General features: G+C 39.2%; 1 protein-coding gene across 1 annotated transcript in view; it reads left to right on the top strand.

The window, feature by feature from the left end:
* UBXN7 (UBX domain protein 7) overlaps nt 1–18963 on the top strand; it is a 195166-nt gene extending 176203 nt beyond the window's left edge. Inside the window, exons 10-11 of the mRNA XM_053709814.1 lie at nt 8197–8276; nt 11804–18963. Coding sequence (XP_053565789.1) covers nt 8197–8276; nt 11804–11965 — 242 coding nt within the window. The 3' untranslated portion in view covers nt 11966–18963. The remainder of the gene's footprint in view (nt 1–8196; nt 8277–11803) is intronic.
* Nucleotides 18964–20316: the final 1353 nt, after the last annotated feature.

Below are 20316 nucleotides of genomic sequence, written 5' to 3'. Positions count from 1 at the left end.
TTAAAACTGTTGCTCCGCCATGGAGTTTGAACTTAGTTCTTAATGTTTTACAGGGTGTTCCGTTTGAACCCCTTCATTCCATTGATATCAAGTTGTTATCTTGGAAAGTTCTATTTTTAATGGCTATTTCCTCGGCTCGAAGAGTCTCTGAGTTATCTGCCTTACATTGTGATTCTCCTTATCTGATTTTTCATTCAGACAAGGTAGTTCTGCGTACTAAACCTGGGTTCCTACCTAAGGTGGTCACTAACAGGAATATCAATCAAGAGATTGTTGTTCCATCTTTGTGTCCTAATCCTTCCTCGAAGAAGGAACGTCTGCTACACAATCTAGATGTAGTCCGTGCCCTGAAATTTTATCTACAGGCAACTAAGGAGTTTCGTCAAACGTCTTCCCTGTTTGTCGTTTATTCTGGCCAGAGGAGAGGTCAAAAAGCTTCGGCTACCTCTCTCTCTTTTTGGCTTCGTAGCATAATACGATTAGCCTATGAGACTGCTGGACAGCAGCCTCCTGAAAGAATTACAGCTCATTCTACTAGAGCTGTGGCTTCCACTTGGGCCTTTAAGAATGAGGCTTCTGTTGAACAGATTTGCAAGGCTGCAACTTGGTCTTCTCTTCATACTTTTTCCAAATTTTACAAATTTGACACTTTTGCTTCTTCGGAGGCTGTTTTTGGGAGAAAGGTTCTTCAGGCAGTGGTTCCCTCCGTATAAAGAGCCTGCCTGTCCCTCCCGTCATCCGTGTACTTTTGCTTTGGTATTGGTATCCCAGAAGTAATGATGACCCGTGGACTGACCACACTTAACAGGAGAAAACAAAATTTATGCTTACCTGATAAATTCATTTCTCCTGTAGTGTGGTCAGTCCACGGCCCGCCCTGTTTTTTATGGCAGGCTAAAAAAATTTTTGGATTATACTCCAGTCACCACTACACCCTTGGGCTTCTCCTTTCTCGTTGGTCCTTTGGTCGAATGACTGGGGGTGACGTAGAGGGGAGGAGCTATATAGCAGCTCTGCTGGGTGAATCCTCTTGCACTTCCTGTAGGGGAGGAGATAATATCCCAGAAGTAATGATGACCCGTGGACTGACCACACTACAGGAGAAATGAATTTATCAGGTAAGCATAAATTTTGTTTTTTCACTTTGGGTGAGAGAATTGCGAACAGTGTTGCGGCTATCTCACTCTTGGAAACCATTGACTATGTACCGAGTCAGTTATACTTATATATTTAGTTATATAGTGCTTTCCGGGGTAGAAGAGTTGGACTTCTATCTGCTAAGTGTTCCCGGACAGCTTACCTGTCAAGGGAGAGGCAGATGGTGTTGATAGATGACTGTTGGGTAGAAATTAAAAGTGGATTTCTACAGAGCTGATGAGGCTTGCGACCATCTTGGAGAGCCGCCCACTTGAAGTCCAGCTGGTTTAATATTTTACATTTCCCTTCTAAATATAGGAAGAGTCCACAGCTGCATTCCTTACTTGTGGGAAATACTGAACCTGGCCACCAGGAGGAGGCAAAGACACCCCAGCCAAAGGCTTAAATAGCTCCCCCACTTCCCTCATCCCCCAGTCATTCTTTGCCTTTCGTCACAGGAGGTTGGCAGAGAAGTGTCAGAAGGTTTCGGAGTTGTTCCTTAGGAAGGGTATTTGCCCTTCGGTATGGGACTGGAGTTTTAAGTAGTCTTGTCAGCCTCTCAGTGAGAACATTGATGAAAGTTAGAGTCTGGAGATGCAGGGAGAGTCTTTCTGTGAAACCATCCAGACTTATATTAACAGCTCCTAAGCAGTCAGCGTTGACGAGTTTCGCTGCCTGCTTTTCTTCACTCAAGTCCATGTCAGAAGCAATGCTACAGTCTGTCACACTTGAAGGACCATGTTTCTATTCCACGGCATAGATTCCGGTAAGATCTTTTAATTTTTACACATAAATGTTAACGCTAGAAGACAGGATCACAGTGAGACTTCTTTATCTTTATGGAATCAAGGGTCAATATCTCCTGAGGGTGATCGTTGAACAGTGGGGTTTTAATAATATTTGTTTATGTGATTTATGCTGCTTCTACGTGTGGGATGTTTTGGGCTCATAGGCTAATATGGAACGTACATGTTGCTCCTTTACTTTGAGAGCTGCACAGTTTTATTAGACTTGGCTCACTTTTCCTTTAGCAGGCGTGGTCCTGCATGGTGCACCGTGTGACCAGGAGTGGTCACGGTTTCCATTTCCTATTCCTGACCATGTGACTATGGAGAGGAGCCAGTTTCTCTACACTGTCTGGTTCATAGGAGGTGGTGAGTGCCCCAGACATTGGGGGTATAGGTGCCAGTTTTGACTATATATAAAATAACATAGTTATTGAGAATTCTGATATTTTAGAGGATGAGTCCTCTACGACTGAATTCGATACCTGTGTATATTGTGAGCAGTGATAGGCACGGACTTAGGCTGCGGCAGACATTTTCCAAAGTACAGACCTTAGTGAAGGACACAAAGGTACATTTCAAATTAAAAACATCAAAAAACACTCTCTTTACCGAGAGGGTAGTGGATGAATGGTGGAATAGCCATCCAGCAGAAGTGGTATAGACAGTAAAGGAGTTTAAAAATGCATGGGATAGGCATAAGGCTATGCTAGATGTAATGCCAGGAACTAATAAAAGTATTCATAAAATTGGGCAGACTAGATGGGCCGAATAGTTCCTATCTGCCGACACATTCTATGTTTCTATAAGTCAGAAGAGCGGCACTTTGCTGACAAATGGGCTGCTTGTTGGACGCCCCTGATCTAGTTCCACAAGTACAAATTAGTCATCTAATCAAACAAGTTTAAAATAACATTTATATAAAGACTGCTTGTGGTATACTAGTATAAAATGTTTTCAAAATTCTAACCTTTCATTTTTGTTTGTTGTATTGAGAGTCTGCAACTCCTAACCACCAAGCTCACCCACCTTGATGTTAATCACATGATCATCATGGTTGGTTAAATACTTGGTTAGGTAAGGTTTTTATCAGCGTAGGTGGCTGTCTTCTACACACAGACACCAGCACCACGTTGCCGCACAGAACAAGGAATTGGGACAGGTCACAACTCACAGGTGGTGAACACAGGCTGCACTGCAGGCAGCTTGCTTCTTCCCTTTCCCTCACTTTCCGGCATCACGCGAGCATGGCCCCAACCCCGCAAAACATTGTACCGCCTGCATCAAAGAGGAGTCAGGACCAGCTTTCATCTGTCCTACTCCTCACTCCCCACCGCAAAATGGGTGGCGGACACTGCAAGGACCAGTCACGGACACCAGTGTCCGTGTACGGACACATTGCCTATCCCTGATTGTGAGGAGGCCCGGGTACTCTCCAGCCCTCTCAATTATGTTCTATATGCCGCAACAGGGTGTTTTCATCCACCAATGTTGAGATGTTAGATGCAGCTGAGCCTTCCGCCTCTGAGGAGGCTTCGTCCCGTGTGGCGTGTCCTCTACATTCATCTGATCCTACACGTGCAGCTTCCCCATGCCCCACTAATCCTCCACCTGGAGAGGGCCTTTTTCCACCAGACGTTACTGCGCAATTCCGTATGGCGATGTCTGCGGCCTTAGCAGTTTTCGCCTCATACTGCTATGTGCAAACGAAGGGTTAATCCATGCATTCCTGCCCAGGGAGCATCATGTAAATTGACGATTGTATCCGATCAGTCATCTGAGAATGCGGTTCTCTCTGAGGCTTCAGAGAGAACCTTCTGGGTCGGAGTCTGCTGCTTCATCTCCTCCGGCAGAGGAGGATTTCGCCTTTAGATTTAGGGTAGCAAGCCTGCACTTTCTTCTAAGAGAGGTTTTGTCAATACTGGAGATTCCTAGTACTGATTCACCAGTCAAATCTCAGAGCCCTAAATCAGAGGGCGAAATGGATTAATGTGGGTGGAGAAGGATGGAGATCCTCTTTCCTTTCGTCTATTAACTTTTTAAGATTCCCAGTTCCGGACTCTATGGGGGCTTGTGTTGCCCATCCCTGCTTGGCTATCACTTTTTTGTGCACTTGCCTATCGTCTTACTATTCAGTTTTAAGGATAGTTTATCTTAGAGCTTTTGGTTATAAGAGGAAACTCTTTATGAAGATGTTTCATCATGAGGGATATCTTATGTACTGACGAATTGGGTTGTCACAGTTTCTCTAGAGACTTAGCTTTAGCTAATCTTTCCTTCTGCTTGAGAGAAAGATTTAATTGGTCCAGCTATTCCCTAGCACATCTGTGAGACAAATATCTTTCTGTTAGTCCTTTAGTCAGGCTAATGCCCAGCGTTAGAGACCTCCACTAAGCAGGAACAATCTAAGTGTTTTTTGAAGGCTGTCTCAGTCCTGGAATAAGTCCAGGCAGAGCAGAGGCCCACTGAAACTAGATTGGCAAGAGGGGCCAGTTCCAGGTCCTATCTTGGATCATATTGGGGACAGTATGTTTCTCCTTCAGTCGCTTGGTTCAAGGACGTACCGGACCCATGGGTCTTAGAGGTCTTAGCTAGGCTTCAAGTCTCAGCCCCCCAGGGCAGTTTTCTTCCTTCGATCCTGTCTTACAGAATGAGAGAGGGGTGCTATTACTTTCGGGTCTTGTCCTTCTTTGGAGTTATTTTCCCGGGGTCTTTCACGGAGTGAGGTTCAAGTTATCAGTCAAACAGTTATTTCCTGGTCCCATAGAAGGAGGGGCCTCCCGCTCCTTTGGGATCCCAAAGCTTATATGGTCTCCTTGTTCTGAGGGAGACTACAGAGTCCTCTTTACCCTTTGTACGGGAAGAGCAGGGCAGGTCCACTGTTGGGGGAAGGGTATTATACCTTTTTCTTTCCTCCTCAGGGAACATTTTCGGTTCCTAAGGTTGGATTTTCTGTACCAGCATTTCCAGTACATTGATCCTCCGTTTAGGTTTTGGAGCTTTTTAGGAACCGAGGGATTCTTTGGCAGTTGCCAGAATCCAGAGCTAGCGGTGGATTCTCTTGTTTAGACTATTCTAATTTAATCGCCATCGTCTCGTCTGATAGAAGAACTTTAAGGATTTCATCTGTCTTCATCGATCCTGAGAGTTGGAAGAAATCTAGACCAGAGTTCTCTGGAGTTAGGCACCAGGGCCATCGCTGACTCTGCATTTTGGTGTTAATGAGGGTCATGTGGTCCATCTTGGACTTTGTTCCTTTTACCAGGTTTCATCTCAGCAGAGGCTCGATGTATGCTGAGAAAGTGGAGTGGCACTGGTTTCGAATCTGTCTTAACAGATTCCCCTGGACTACTAGTTGAGAGACTCGCTCTCTAGTATCTTTGTCCAGAATCTCTCTGTCCTGAGGGATATTTCCTTAATTCATCCGGGGCGATGCTGACTTAGGTCGCAAGCCCGTCAGGATGGTGATAGGGCATGGGATCCGTGGTTTTCAGAGGTTTCCCTCCCAATTACGTTTGGATCTTCAGGCAATATTTTTGCTCGGAAGGTTTTGAATACTGAATTAAGTCCCAGTTTATAGACCTACTCTTGAGGGCTTGGAGCTCTGAGGGGAATGAGAGGTTCCCTAGCATATAAGGGTAGTATCTCTGGTTTGGTAGTGGGCGGAGGCCCGCTACTTCTCGCTATTAGAGATCCACTCTCCGGGAGTGGTCATCCGGTTTGGATGTTCTTTAGAGACATTCCCCTTATCTGGGTATAAGGTCTTCATCCGAGGGGCTTCAGATTTTTTACTCTGGAAAGGGATGCCGGATAAAATTTTTAGGATCTCCTGTTTCAATAGCTAGTTACCCACAGTGGGTTGTGGTTCGGGTTCCTCGGGCGGAGCTAATGGATGCATTAGGAGGTTCCATATAATTTTTCCTTTTTCTGCCATTTCACTCCTTCCTCGAGTGGTGGCTCAAACCTAGCAGGAGCAGACAGTCTGTTTGTTCAGTTGTGACCGCAAGGTTCGTGGTTCGCTGTCTTTTAGTGGGGACGTCGTCCTCCCCTCCATGGGGGTTACCTGGTCGTAGGGTCTGCTGGACCAGGGTCCCTTTGCTCATCAGATCTTAAATTCTCTGAGACAGATTGTGTAGGGATTGTGCTTGGTCTTGGCCAGGAGAGGGTTTCTGAAAGTTAGTTCCTCTCCTTCAAGCGCGAAGGCCGGTTCCTCGTCATCTATTTTGAGGTGTAGAGGATCTCTTTCTTCTGTAGAAGCGTGGTTCGTCCTGGCACTCTATCAAGTCTTTGAAACAATGTAGCATGAAACACAGCACCCACTGCACAGCACGGAACAGGCATACCAAACCCAGCATCAATATGAAAAAAGCAAAAACCTTTTATTGTGCAATCTGGGATACAAACAAAGCAACGTTTCAGGCCAACAATCGGCCCTTTCTCAAGCTTGAGAAAGGGCCGATTGTTGGCCTGAAACGTTGCTTTGTTTGTATCCCAGATTGCACAATAAAAGGTTTTTGCACCAGCTGGAACATTTCTGCTTTTTTCACTCTATCAAGTCTAACAGGATTTTTTCCTTTTCTCCAGAATGGTCTGGAAAAGGGCCTCTTAGTAAGTTTCTTGCTTGTGACAAGTTTTAACCCTGTCTGTTCCGATCCAGAGGCTCGCTGAGCTTTCGGATGTTCAATTTTGGGTTAGGACTCTGACTACGATCAGGCCGAGGTGTTGATCTGATGCTTCCCCTTTGAACTTACACCTTGTTTTTAAGGTTTACATCGGGCTACTTTTGAGCCTATGCTTGAGGTTGACTTTAGTTGTTATTGCTTCTGCAGAAGTCTCTGAGATTGCATCCTTGCAATGCGAACCTCCTTATCTGGTGTTTCCATGATATTAGTGCTGTTCTTCTAACCTAGTTAGCTTTTCATCCTAAGGTCGTGTCAATTTGTAACTTCAATCAATAGATTGTGGTTTCTTTCTTAGGTCCTATTCTTTCTTCTTGAAGGAAAGTTTTCCACATAATATGGTTTCGTACCTGAGGTTTTTTCCTCTGGTTACTTAGTAATAGACAGATTTTTCTCTGTTATCTATCTGGGAAGTGTAAGGGTCGGAAGGCACCTTTGACTTCCTTATCTGTTAAGCGGTATCTTCCGCTTGGCCTATGAGACATCAGGACATAAGCCTCCGCAGAGGATTAAGGCTCATTCTACGAGAGCAGTGTCGTCCTTTTTGGGTCCTTTACATGAGGCTTCTATGGATTAGTCTGGTAGGGCGGCTATCTGGACCTCCTTACATTCTTTTTTTTTCCCAAATTTTTTTTTAACGAAATGATTTGCTTCTGTGGAAGCAGCCTTCGGGAGGAAGGATTTTGCAGGCTGTGGTGCCTTCAGATATAAAGAGGCCGCCTCTCCTTTATTCCCTCCCGTTAGCATTCAGTGTCCTCTGGAGCTTGGGTATAAATTTCCCACAAGTAAGGAACGCAGCTGTGGACTCTCCCCGTATTAAGAAGGAAAACATAAATTATGCTTACCTGATAATTTCCTTTGCTTCTGTACAGGGAGAGTCCACAGCTCCCACCCGTGTTCTCCGATGGGCGGCCCTAAATTTTATTTTGTTCTTCTGGCACCTTTTTTCACCCTGATATTTCTCCTACTGTTCCTTGTTCCTTCAGCAGAATGACTGGGGGATGAGGGAAGTGGGGGAGATATTTAAGCCTTTGGCTGGGGTGTCTTTGCCTCCTCCTGGTGGCCAGGTTCAGTATTTCCCACAAGTAAGGAATGCAGCTGTGGACTCTCCTTGTACAGAAGGAAATTAAATTATCAGGTAAGCATAATTTATGTTTTCATGATCAGCTACAGAATACAACATTGAAAGTTCTTATGGACAATTTACCAGCAGCATTCTATATCAGGCTTCAGATCGTTTCTCAACATTATAGGCCATGTGAAATCTGCTCTGTGCATAAACTTGCCTTCTAGGCATTACAACCATGTATATGGTGGGAAAAGACTACTTCATAAAATGTTCTGAGAGACTGGAGTATGAACAGATTAGATAAATAGACAAAACAGGGAAGGTAGGTCTGAACAGATAATTACACAGTTTTGCCCTCCTAGCAAGCTTAAGCTTATGGTAAAAGAATCCTTTTTGATAATTTACCTAATTTTTCAGAAAGATACTACTACAAGTTGGTTACAGTGCAGTGACAAAGCCCCACTCATCACAAAAAAAACTGCTGGGAACAGTGTTTATTAACTAGATCTTTCTTTTTCTATCTCAGGACCAAAAGCAAAGTTGATGCTACGCTACCCTGATGGGAAAAGGGAACAGATTGCCTTACCTGAACAGGCCAAACTTATGGTAAGTGAGCAGTATAGAATAATAATAATATATTTATATCCCTAAAAAAATAGGCTCACCAGATACGTAATGCCAGGTTAGCATGCAAACTAAAAATGTAGGCTGGGTCCATAACAAGAGGAACCTGCAGTTGCACTCACTTCTCCCCTACTGTCACTGGGCCTACCTTGGATGCTGTTCTACTTCCTTTCTTCACTTAGTGTAATGCTCAAGTCCATGAGCGCCATCACTTGTTTGACTTGGTTGCCTTCTGGACAGTAGAAAGCATTAGGGGTTAATCTTAAAGGACCATTATATACAGTAGAATTTAATAACACAAAAATAGGCAATGCAATATCACTTACTTTGAATTTGAAATGAGCAGTAGAATATTTTCTGGAAAATGTCAAAGTTAATACAATCCCCCCCCCCCCAGCACTTATATCATTTGACAGCCTTCAGCCAATCATAAAATGTATATATGTATATATTGTGCACTTTTGCACATGCTCAGTAGGAGCTGCAGCCTCAAAGTGTGCATATAAAAAGAATGTGCACATTTTGATGGATTTTTATTGAAAAGTATTTTTTTTGTTTTTTGTGCATGCTTTAGCTGAGTCATGAAACGTTAATTTTTACTTTAGTGGCCCTTTAACATCGCTTCTACATTCAAAGTCTATGGCTGACAGAGTGAGTACTTACATAAAGAATCACACTTCCAGCCATCAGCAATGCAAGTGATATTTGTTAAGACAAGCTCTCTATACAAAGTATCTTTAATAGAGATTTGTTTGTTTAAAGAAATCCACTTTTTTAGGGGTCAAATATTCAGGCTTTTTTTTTAACGCACAGTCTTTGTTTCGTTATGTTTGCTTAAATATATTTTTTATAAATATTAATTATTGTTATTACTGTAATAGTCACCATTTAACCAAGAGTGGAGAGACAATCTTCCCAGGCAGGGAACCTGTCCTTCCTTTGCCGTCACCAATGATGCAAGCATTGCTGACAGTATTTAATATAAAGAACTCTCTCTTGGAATACTACCCACCTGCTCTCGCCCAATGAATCACATGATAGCAGGAGATGCCAATCACCACTGTTAGATAAGTCTGGGGTGATTTTTATTGCCTATTCCACAGTTTTGCATAACAAACACTGTTATATTAATTTACTCTTTACCTCTATGATTACCTTGTATCTAAGCCTCTGCAGACAGCCCCATTATCTCAGTGCTTTTTACACACTTGCATTTTAGCCAATTAGTGCTGGTTCCTGCTTAACTCTATGGGAGTGAGCACAATGTTATCCATATGATGAACATACACTGTATGGCTGTGAAAAGCTAATAAAATGCACTGAAATAAGAGGCGACCTGCAGGTGCTTAGAAACAGGCAGATACTTAGATTTTTAGAGCTTATAAAGTGTATTAATATAACAATGTTGGTTGTGCAAAGCTGGGGAATTGGGTAGTAAAGGCATTATCTATCTTTTTAAACAATAAAAAAAAATTAAGTAGACTTTCCCTTTAACTTGTGGTTGCAGGCATTCATGAACGAGGCTGCAAAGCAAGGGCTCAAAAGCTGCAATTGCAGCTTCATAATGGAGCCCAATATAGGCAACACCTCAGAGATGCATGCACGCTCATCAACCCAATCCAGATTCAGAATAGGACAGTGAGATCCAAAAAAAAAGCAATTACATAATAAAAAGAGCAATATATTTGTAATCATAGTATGTCTTCAAATATATTTGTAATCATAGTATGTCTTCAGATTAAATGGACATAAACCCAACATTTTTCTTTCATAATTCAGATAAAGTATACAATCTTAAACAACGTTCCAGTTTACTTCTTTTAGCAAATTTGCTTCATTCTCTTGGTATCCTTTGTTGAAGGAGCAGCAATGCACTACTGGGAGCTAGCTGAGCACATCAAGTAAGCCAATGACTTGAAGCATATATGTGCAGCTAGCTCCCAGTAGTGCATTGTTAGCAGCTCCTGAGCCTACGAAGGTATGATTTTCAATAAAGAATAATTAAAGAATGAAACAAATGAGATAATTGAAGTAAATTGGAAAGTTTAAAATTGTATGATCTATCTGTATCATGAAATATTTTTGGGGGGTTTCATGTCCCTTTTAAGGGCATAGCTTAATAAAAATAAAAAAAAAGCTAAGATAACACATGGAAAGTCTAAAGTAACTAAAGAGGTGCAAAGTCACGGTGAATGACTTATTGTTGAATCTATTCTTGAACGGGTTTGAAATTACTTGTACTAGCAGCTAAATACTAAATGTAATGGAAATTGCTCCTGTGGGTTTTGGTTTTTTAGTAGGTAGTTAGATAGGGGTAGAGAAAAAAATAGGACAAATAAGAAACAAAGATAAAAGGTAGGAGAAAGGTATTAAAGTATATGTTAACAAATGTGTGCTCGTGTACAGAAGGACTAGCTATGCTTATGTTTGTCTCCAAAATCATGTTAATTATATCATTCTATTAACACCTCATCCAAGGTGTCGTCACAATAGTATTGAAGTGCAGAGATATCATAACAGAGGTTTATCAAACAATTGTTAAATACTTTTATAAGTTCATTAGCACAAAATAAAGGTGCTTCAGTGGGCAATAATTGTGAGTTTCCTATACAAGCCAAGAGAAGTTTCTTTAGAAGCTGAAGAAGACAGCATTAAAAAAAAAAATAAAAAAAAAAATTATACCATAAAAAGCCTGGTACTGACAGACAGCACAAGCAGTTTATGAGACCAAACCAATAGCGAGAAGTATTTGGTATAAAGTGTGTTGAGCAGAATTGCTCAGCTAGACAGCCCCAGTTTTTATTATGTTACATATATCTCCAAGTCCTTATGTAAATGGTTTTGTAATAGTGATGGTAAGTACTAAAAAAAGGGTTAAAAGGGGAAAGAGGAAGAGAAGAAAATAGGAAACATAGATAAAAGGTAGGAGAAATGTGTAAAAGTATATGTTAACAAATGTTTGCTTGTTTACAGAAGAACTATCTATACATATGTTATTTCAAAAATCATGGGTATAACGATACATTCACAACATCAGCAATGTTCATAATAATAATAATTCTTTTATAGGTCAAACTAAGAGGTATCACACTTTCAAAAATATAGAAATCATAGTTCAATATATAACATGATCATAGTTGTCACCCTGAAATGTCACTGACCGTTTTATGAGTGTGTGTGTGTGTATGTATTATATGAGTGCACACCATAAAAACTAAGTTTCTTATAGAAAGGGGAATAAATAGTTAAAGGGACATTAAACACTCATGCACCAACTCTAATTTTAGGTGCTGTCATTTTGGAACCTAGGTTACACTGCCGGTATCTGAAGAAGCATTGCTGCACATGTGCAAACACGTCAGCACTCAAATGATGGGAAAGATAGATTTGACCATGACTAGAGGGAGGCGGGACATAACCCCCTCAATACTATGCTTATAATTTGTATTTAGTGTTTAATGTCCCTTTAAGCGTGTACAATGGTTTTATTTACTTCACTCTATTTCTAGGCTTTGGTCAGACATGTGCAGCTGAAAGGTTACTCTAATGAGCGATTTGAGCTACTCACCAACTTCCCACGGCGCAAACTATCACATCTGGACTATGATGTTACGCTACAAGAAGCTGGCTTGTGTCCACAAGAGACAGTTTTCATACAGGAAAGGAATTAATAGTTCCTTGTCGCTATTTCCTCATCAAGGTTACTTTTTTCTCCCAATAAGTTACTGCTACTCACATTTGTCTTCTGCCTCATCATTGGTGCAAAATGTTGGGTACTACAAGTTACAGTTGGCCTTCCATTTTACTGGCTCAGTAAGTTATGAACACTGTGATATAAAGGAGTCCTGATATTTTCTCTGTGACGAAGAAATGTGTTTCCTCCTGCAGTTTTTATTTATGACCTAACCTCACCTTCAGACTTTTTTTTTGCCACCTGCATAAGTTAACCTCAACTGGAGAAAGCAAAACACTTCCATTTTAGTTGAAGACTACGGTTCTTTTCTTCAGAACGGTAACATGAGTTAGGAGACTATTGGATTCTACAAAGCTAATGTATATCTTGCAGCCCTTCTCTTCTGATCTAAAGCTCACTATGACCCTGCTGTGTTTATTTAAAACCAGTCTGATAAATCACAATTAACCCTCCCCTGCTTGTGGTTTAGCAGTTTAGACCAACTTTAGATATTGACTTGGTTTCCTCTGTAATTAAAGTTTCTTCCCTATGTTAGGACTATGGCTCAACTTTGTGCAGCAATGCTGTGAATTTCAGCTTCTTCCCAATCAAGAGGTTCTGAGTAAACAGACATAATTTTTTTGTGTTAAAATAGACACTTTTTTTTTTAGATGCGTCATTCACCTACGGAGAGTTCTTATAGTCTGTGATTCATTGTTCTACCCACTTCCTGAGAGAATAGTGTTGCAAATTACTTGGAGCCAGTGTGGAGGAACCAAAAGATTTTTTTCTCTTGCTTGTAAGTTAATGCATCATTGTTGTCATTTTTCATAAAACTAGATAATAAATACCACCTGAAAATGTTACTGTTAGGATTTGATGTTAATGGAGCAAATTCTCACAGGTGTTTCTAAGGGTTTTGTTTTAAAGGGACATTGAAGTTTTGCAGAAAAAGAGTAGTACCATGTTAGTTTATTAGAGGAAAGAAAGGACTATTTTGAATAAAATATAATAGAATCAATGCACAGGGGATACCATTAAGGGCTAACCGATAGGTAATATGATTGCTTTCAGGACACTGAATCTGCCTTTTAAATTCCCTATTAGTTAGCCATTAAAGGCATCACCTGTACTCACTTTTTTTTTGCTTAAAGGATCACTCAATGCAGTAGCATTGCATAATTTACAAATGCATAATAAAAAGACAAGGCAATAACACCTACTCTGACTTTTAAATAAGCAGTAGATTTTATCACAGACTAGTATACGTATACCCTGTGAGCTTGTGCACATGCTCAGTAGGATCTTGTTCCCCAGAAAGTGTGAATATAAAAATACTGCATAATTTGATAATGGAAGTAAATTGGAAAGTGTCTTAAAACTGCGTGTTCTTACTGCTCTTTAAAGGGACAGTCTACCATAGAATTGTTCTTGTTTTAAAAGATAGATAATCCCTTTATTACCCATTCCACAGTTTTACATAACCAACACAGTTATATTAATATACTTTTTACCTCTGTGATTAACTTGTATCTAAGAACCTTCTTCCAGCCCCCTGATCACATAACTGTTTATTATCTATTGTCTTAAATTTACCATTGTTTTGTGCTAGATCTTAAATAACCCCCTGTGCCTGAACACAGTGTTTTCTATATGGCCCACATGTACTTTCTGTCTCTTTGGGTTTGAAAAGAAATTTAAAAAGCCTGTGATAAGAGGCAGCCCTCAAAGGCTTAGAAATTAGCATATGAGCCCACCTATGTTTAGTTTAAACTAAGAATACCAAGAGAAAAAAGCAAATTTGATGATAAAAGTAAATTGGAAAGTTGATTAAAATTAAAAGTCCTATCGGAATAATGAAAGTTTAATTTATACTCGACTGTCCCTTTAAAGGACCTAAGCTTTCTTAAAGTGATGCATTCATTGTAATGCTGACACCTCAGTGTTTCTATAAAGACTAAATTACAAACAAGTATTTAAATGTAACTTACCTTGAATGTAAAGCCTCCAGACTGTATAAAGCTAATTTAAAAAACATCTGCAATGGTCATTACCTTTGAGCAGTTTATCTCTTCCCTTAGGCACTCGGAGCATAGTACAGCTGAAAATAATGGCTCACGCTATATGGCTTTATTAGTTGTGTAGGTTAAAAAAACGTCAGTATGGACATTACAAGTGCAAAGTAAGTTTCAGTCAAAATAAGTATGAATTAAACATGCATATTTTTCCCTGTACAGCAGTCCTCATAGGGCACGGAAGTGACACACGTTTACTCTAACCAGGAGCAAATCAGACTTTATGTGAGTCCTATATTTGCTAAACATTCATTTTCTCAAAGCATACAGGGCTGCTTTATATTTCTTTATTCTGTCCCTGTATTGTGAATGTAGTTCTTACCCAAATTCACATTTGGGGTTTATTAGAGAGTACAGAAGTCCTAACAGGGCTGCTAGGTAGAACTGTAATGCACCACATGGTAGATGTGAACTTACATTGGAGTCATGTTTTAACAAAGACAAAGGGGCCGAATTATCAGCTCCGAATGGAGGTTGATGTCCCATGTTTCTGGCGAGCCTGTCCATCTGCTTTGAGGCGGCAGACAGACATCGAATCCGATCAGGTTGATTGACACCCCCTGCTAGCGGCCGTTCTGCAGGGGAAAGGTATTACATATGCTCTCAGCATTTATCATTGCACCAGCAGTTCTGGTGAACTGCTGGTGCAATGATAAATTCTGAGAGCGTATGCTGTCAGCATTTATCGATGTGCAGCGGACATGATCCGCAATATCGGATCATGTCCGCTCACATCATGATAAATAGGCCCCAAAGTCTTACCTGTTCACTCCAGGGGATGCATTTTTATTGGCCATGGATAAGTCAACTCATTCCACTGGAGACTAGATCAATCACAAAATGTTAATTACACATAGTAGAAAACAACATATATTCATTATTTATTTGTTTTTCTCATAATTTCCCTCTGCAAGTTCTGCTTTTTCACCCCAAAATTGTTGGTAGTGCATATTGCATACTTAGGTATGCAGCCCTTTTTTACATTGATTCGTGCTACACATGAATTGCTTAGATCAATGTAGGATCTCTGCAAGGGAATCAATATAAACCTTCTCAAAAAAGGTTTTGAGGAGTTCATCCCTGGGCTGCTCTGATTTTGCCAAACTTTCTAACAATAGGACAATTTAATATGTTTTTAGAGAACATTTGTTCTTTATGCAGATCCTTTGCAATGCAGTGCTTAACTAGTAATTTATGCTATGCAGATATGAAAGTTTAATGTAACGTCCCTTTAGTATAATATAACTAAGCAGTCCATACATTATTCTAACATCAATAAAGCTTCACAGACCCTTTATACATACTTTTTTTGTAAACAAAATAGCTAAAATAGTGAAAAGCAAAATTCTTTCGGAAAGATCAAAAGTAAACTTTTCATGCAATATTAAACACTTTTTCCCTGTAGCAGATCACAATTCAACACTTTAATGTTAAAGGGACTTTTCGATATATGCTATGCTAGGACTTATTAGCTCTATTATCCAGTTAACATGCTTTTTTTATATTTATTTTTTCCTCAAACTCTGAAAACTGCATGAGCATGTGGTGGATATGCACCTATTAGAGAATAGTACCTGGTATCATTTTTTTTAATAAAAAACAAAAATAAAGTTCTGCTTTTGACAGCAAGTTGGTTGCAGACATGCTTAGTATATTATTTTGGACTATATAATTCCAGAATAGTTTAAACAGAAATGTCCCTTTTAGCTTAGTATAACATAAAAACTGACATCTTTACATTTTACCATATGGAAAACTGAAGGATAGAACTCCTGGGGGCATATATTATTATTATTATTATGATTATTATTATTACTCAGAGCTGTTATGTGTGTTAGTGCTGGTTCCTCCTCAGCATGCTGAATGAATCAGTAACCAAGCCCACAACTCAAGTTACTGGAATATATTTATATCAGTAGCTGTTCTTAAACCCGCAAGCCTGGAGGATAAATCTGAAGCTTTTTGGAAGCACATGATGCATTTGTCATTCTGCCTTTTCCTTCTCTAAAATACAATAACCTGATTTGCAGAAATACAAATGTATTGTCATTAGTCGTCTTGTGGTTTTTTATGTAAACATTGATGTTTAAAATCACTAGAATTATTCATTGTGTAGGCGAGTTTTGTACCTAAAACAAGTGACACAAAATGAGATTACAGGGCCATAATAATTGTTTATTTTACAACAGCAGTTTTTTTTTACCTTTCTCTGTGTATATAACCACTGTTGCACCTGGCACTTCTGTACTGCACCCAAAAAGGAACAGGTACAGATCAGTGTGGCCTCTACCATTTTTACAGGACTGCTGTCTGACTTGCCATAATAATGATACAGAACTGAACAGTTTCAACAACGTTTAGTGTGTTTTAGTGATGATAAAGTAAAAAAGGGGAGTAGCAGTAAAAATAGATCAGCTGTGCATTATGTATCAGTCTTCTGTACTATTGTTAATTTCAGTACAAATTGCTATTTTCAAAACATTAACATTCCAAAAACAAATTAATAAAAATATGATATATGGATTCACTAAAATAGACAGTGTGTCTATAGAAGTAAATTGTTTTTAATGGGAAATTCTAGTCACTGACTTTGTGAGACTAAAAATGGCAATATAAAGCTTTGTTGGCCCCAGCCTGGCAGAATATAAAACTGACATGTTTAACCTTTTTAAGTGAAGTTTTTGTTTTTGTTGTTTTTTGTTTTTTACCCAAAGTGCATAAAACGTAGATACACAAATCCAGAAAAAAAATATACATTACATCCCAGAGAAGGCAAGAACCAATTTTACGGCGCAATGCAAATAAATGATAATAATTTAAAATTGTTATATTCAGGGAACAAAATATGCATTGATTTGCAGTCCTGTGACACTCCTTAAAGGTACATGAAACCCATGATCCAGATAGAACATACATTATCAAGCAACTTTACAATTTACTTTATCAATGATCAATTTTGTTTAATTCTCTTGGTATCATCTATTGAAGGAGCAGCAATGCACTACTGTGAGCTAGATGAGCACAATCATTAAGCCAATGGCAAGAGGCATATATATGAAGCCACCAATTAGCACCTAGCTCTCAGCTCATGAGCTTACCTAGGTATGCTTTTCCACAAAGGATACCAAAAGAACAAAATAATTTAGAAAATAGAAGTACATTGGAAAGTTGTTTCAAATTGCTTGCTCTGTCTCAATTATGAAATAAACCTTTTGGGCTTCATATCCCTTTAAAAACCCTCTTTAATGATGTTTGTTAGATGCAGATCTCCATGTATAAACAGTCACCGTGCAGCATGTAGCAGTGTCAGGCTTCTGGATTCTAGCACTCCATCCTTTCTTGGGTGAATGGAAACACTAGAATTTAAATTGTAGAAAACGCAGGCAAAATAAAGATGGTGGATTGCAAAATATTTGTATCCTTAAAGGGACATTAAACAGCTGGGAACAACTATAATAGCAAGTTTTCTATTCACCAGGATATTGTTTTCCCTCCCGTACCTGCAGCTTTCTTTAAAGCTGTTCTCTTATTTAAACTCATTACAGAATTCAGTTGGTAAATCTCTGCATTTTATACTGGGTGCCGCCATCTTGTATCATGTGTATTGTTGCATCATGTGACAGAAGCAGTGCACTTTCACAGATCTGTGATGTTACCGGCTTTTTGACAGCTGTACCTTTCACTTCAGTTCTCATAATAGAGAATGGGAGCATTATATTTTTGTATATTGTTGCTCAGTTTCAAAGTTACATAACAAATATAAGCTCCAAGATGGTGACGCCCAGCGTGAAGATGCAGAGCTTCACTAACGGTTAAAATAAAAGAAAGACTGAAGAGAGCTACAGGTACCGGAGAAAAGAACAGTAGCATGGTAAGTTGTAACCCTGATACTGTAGTTGTACCCAGCACTTTAATGTCCTTTTAATCATTTATGGAGTATTCAACTGAGTTTTAATGTCCCTTTAATTATTGAGCAGTTTTTACATTTGTCCAGAACTGACCACATCAAAGGATACCGGTTACATGAATCACACCAGGCTTTTAAATGGTTTTAACACATTTCTTCTTGTACAGATCTTTTGCAATGCAAGCTGTTATATGACTTTTATGTCCCTTTAAGCTGTGAGATGCATGATAGTCATCAGCATGGGTACAATGTGTGTTGCAATTGCTGGAGGCTGTAGAATAGGGTGAGAAGACGGGCAAGGTCTGCACAACATGATCCAGACAGAAATGTGCACTATTACTAAGGGGCAAACAATTGCAATGCACTTGAAGGGCTTCATTGCATATTCCACAAATAATTGGGATGAACGGCCTTGCTAAAAATCTTTCCTAGACTTGTGCTCAAGTAAATCTGAAACATTTGCTTAAACCAGAACATGTGTACTACAAACACTTCGTTTAATCAAAGATTCTAAGCTTACGGCTGTGTGGAAACGTACAGAAAAATACATTCATTTTCTGGCAGTCATGGAAGGTTGTGTATCAGATTGTTAAGCAGATTAGTGCACAAGGTGCTGAAAGTTTTTTTTTTATGCCAGAAATAATTTGTTCTGGGCAAATTGTTTATAGTGTCCGTCATAATGAAAATATTGCAGCTTTTTTTTTTCACTGAGGCCAGAACTGTAATATATTCTAACTTGCAAATTATCACCATTTAAGAAGGGAAAACTTCTTGCAAAACATTGCTAACATTTGGTCATGTCTGCCCAAAAACAAGGCATGCAGTCCTTCTATGAATGATACTCTGTATAATTGTACAAACTGAGGGGGGGAAAGGGTGTTTAGTGAGGGACCAAACCTTTTTTTTTTCTTCTTCTTCTTCACAGTATACAGCTGCTGCATTTTTATACATACATGTAAATGTCTTTGTTGTAAAATTTTAACCTTATACAATAAACATTTTTTATAAACTGTATGTCCTTGGGCTTTTTTTTCATAACCAGAATTATCTTTCATAAAGGTGGTAAGAGTTCATGATCTATTATTACCTTCCCTACCACTAGGAGGCAGCAAAGATTCACAAACCCCAAGAGCTCTATATACCTACCTCTATGGTAGTTAGTCTTATCTTTGCCTCTGCTGAAGAATGGTGAAGAAAGGTGATGTGCAGATGATTTCTTCATTGAGAGGGGTACTCGGACTGAGTTGATGCCCATTTCCCCTCATAGTGCAGTGTTTGTCAAGAGGAGAGTTTAAAGGGACATGAAACCCAAAAGTTTTCAGATAGAACATGCAATTTCAAACAACCTTTCAATTTACTTCTATAACATTTTCTTTGGTTTCTTGTTACCTTCCTGCTTTTCAACAAAGAATGAGTTTAGGAATGTGCACGTGTCTGCAGCACCACATGGCAGCAGTTTTGCAAAAATGCTATTCATTAGCAAGAGCACTAGATGTCAGCACTATTTCCTGCCATGTATTGCTCCAGACATACGCACTCTACCTAGATATCTCTTCAACAAAGAATAACAAGAAAACAAAACACGTTTGATAATAGAAGTAAATTGTAAACCTTTTTAGAATTGTATTCTATATCTGAATCACAATAGAAAAAAAAAATGGTTTCAAGTCACCTTAAAGGGACAGTATACTGTAAAATAGTTTTTCCCTTTAATGTGTTTACAATTGTTTTTTTTACCAACTGCAGAGTAAAAAATTAATGAAAATTAGCTTTTTAAGGCTTATTTGTGTATATTAAAGCTCTGATTTTGTGTTTTGAAGCCACAACCTAATAGAATGGGTTGAGCTTGTAGGTATAATCAGATCTCATTACTGTATCACATTGTGCACATATTCCTGCTTCTTTATCTTATATCTGTCCTTAAAACAATCACCAGTACCTTGAGAGAACAATGGAAAATCAACATTTTATTACCTTATCTCTGCTATATACAACTGGGAGTGTAATTTCTTCTGCTGGCTGTGTTTACAAAGCTTATCTATAGCTGGTACGCGCGGCCACAAACTTTCAGAATAGGTGGGGATACCACATGCTAAATCAACCATTTCAAATGCCAATATAAGGGTAAAGGAGCTACTTGTAAACAATTTAATACACTCCAGCAGGTAAAGTGGATCATTGGGAACAAATTAAAGGGGAGAAATTTTTTGAGTAAACTGTCCCTTTAAGGAGCTTGGTGTGTGTCTTGTTTTTTCTTTCCCATGGAATTTTAAGTCACTATCCTCCCAAGGATTTCGCAGGGACTTGCTTCCTCCTTTTGGGTCTAAAGTTAACTCCTATAGTATATCCTCTGCTGATATGTTTTCA

This window comes from Bombina bombina, chromosome 4 (assembly GCF_027579735.1).
Source record: "Bombina bombina isolate aBomBom1 chromosome 4, aBomBom1.pri, whole genome shotgun sequence".
NCBI lineage: Eukaryota > Metazoa > Chordata > Amphibia > Anura > Bombinatoridae > Bombina > Bombina bombina.
The sequence above is the reverse complement of the archived record's forward strand: the minus strand, read 5'-3'. Positions and strand labels throughout refer to the sequence as shown.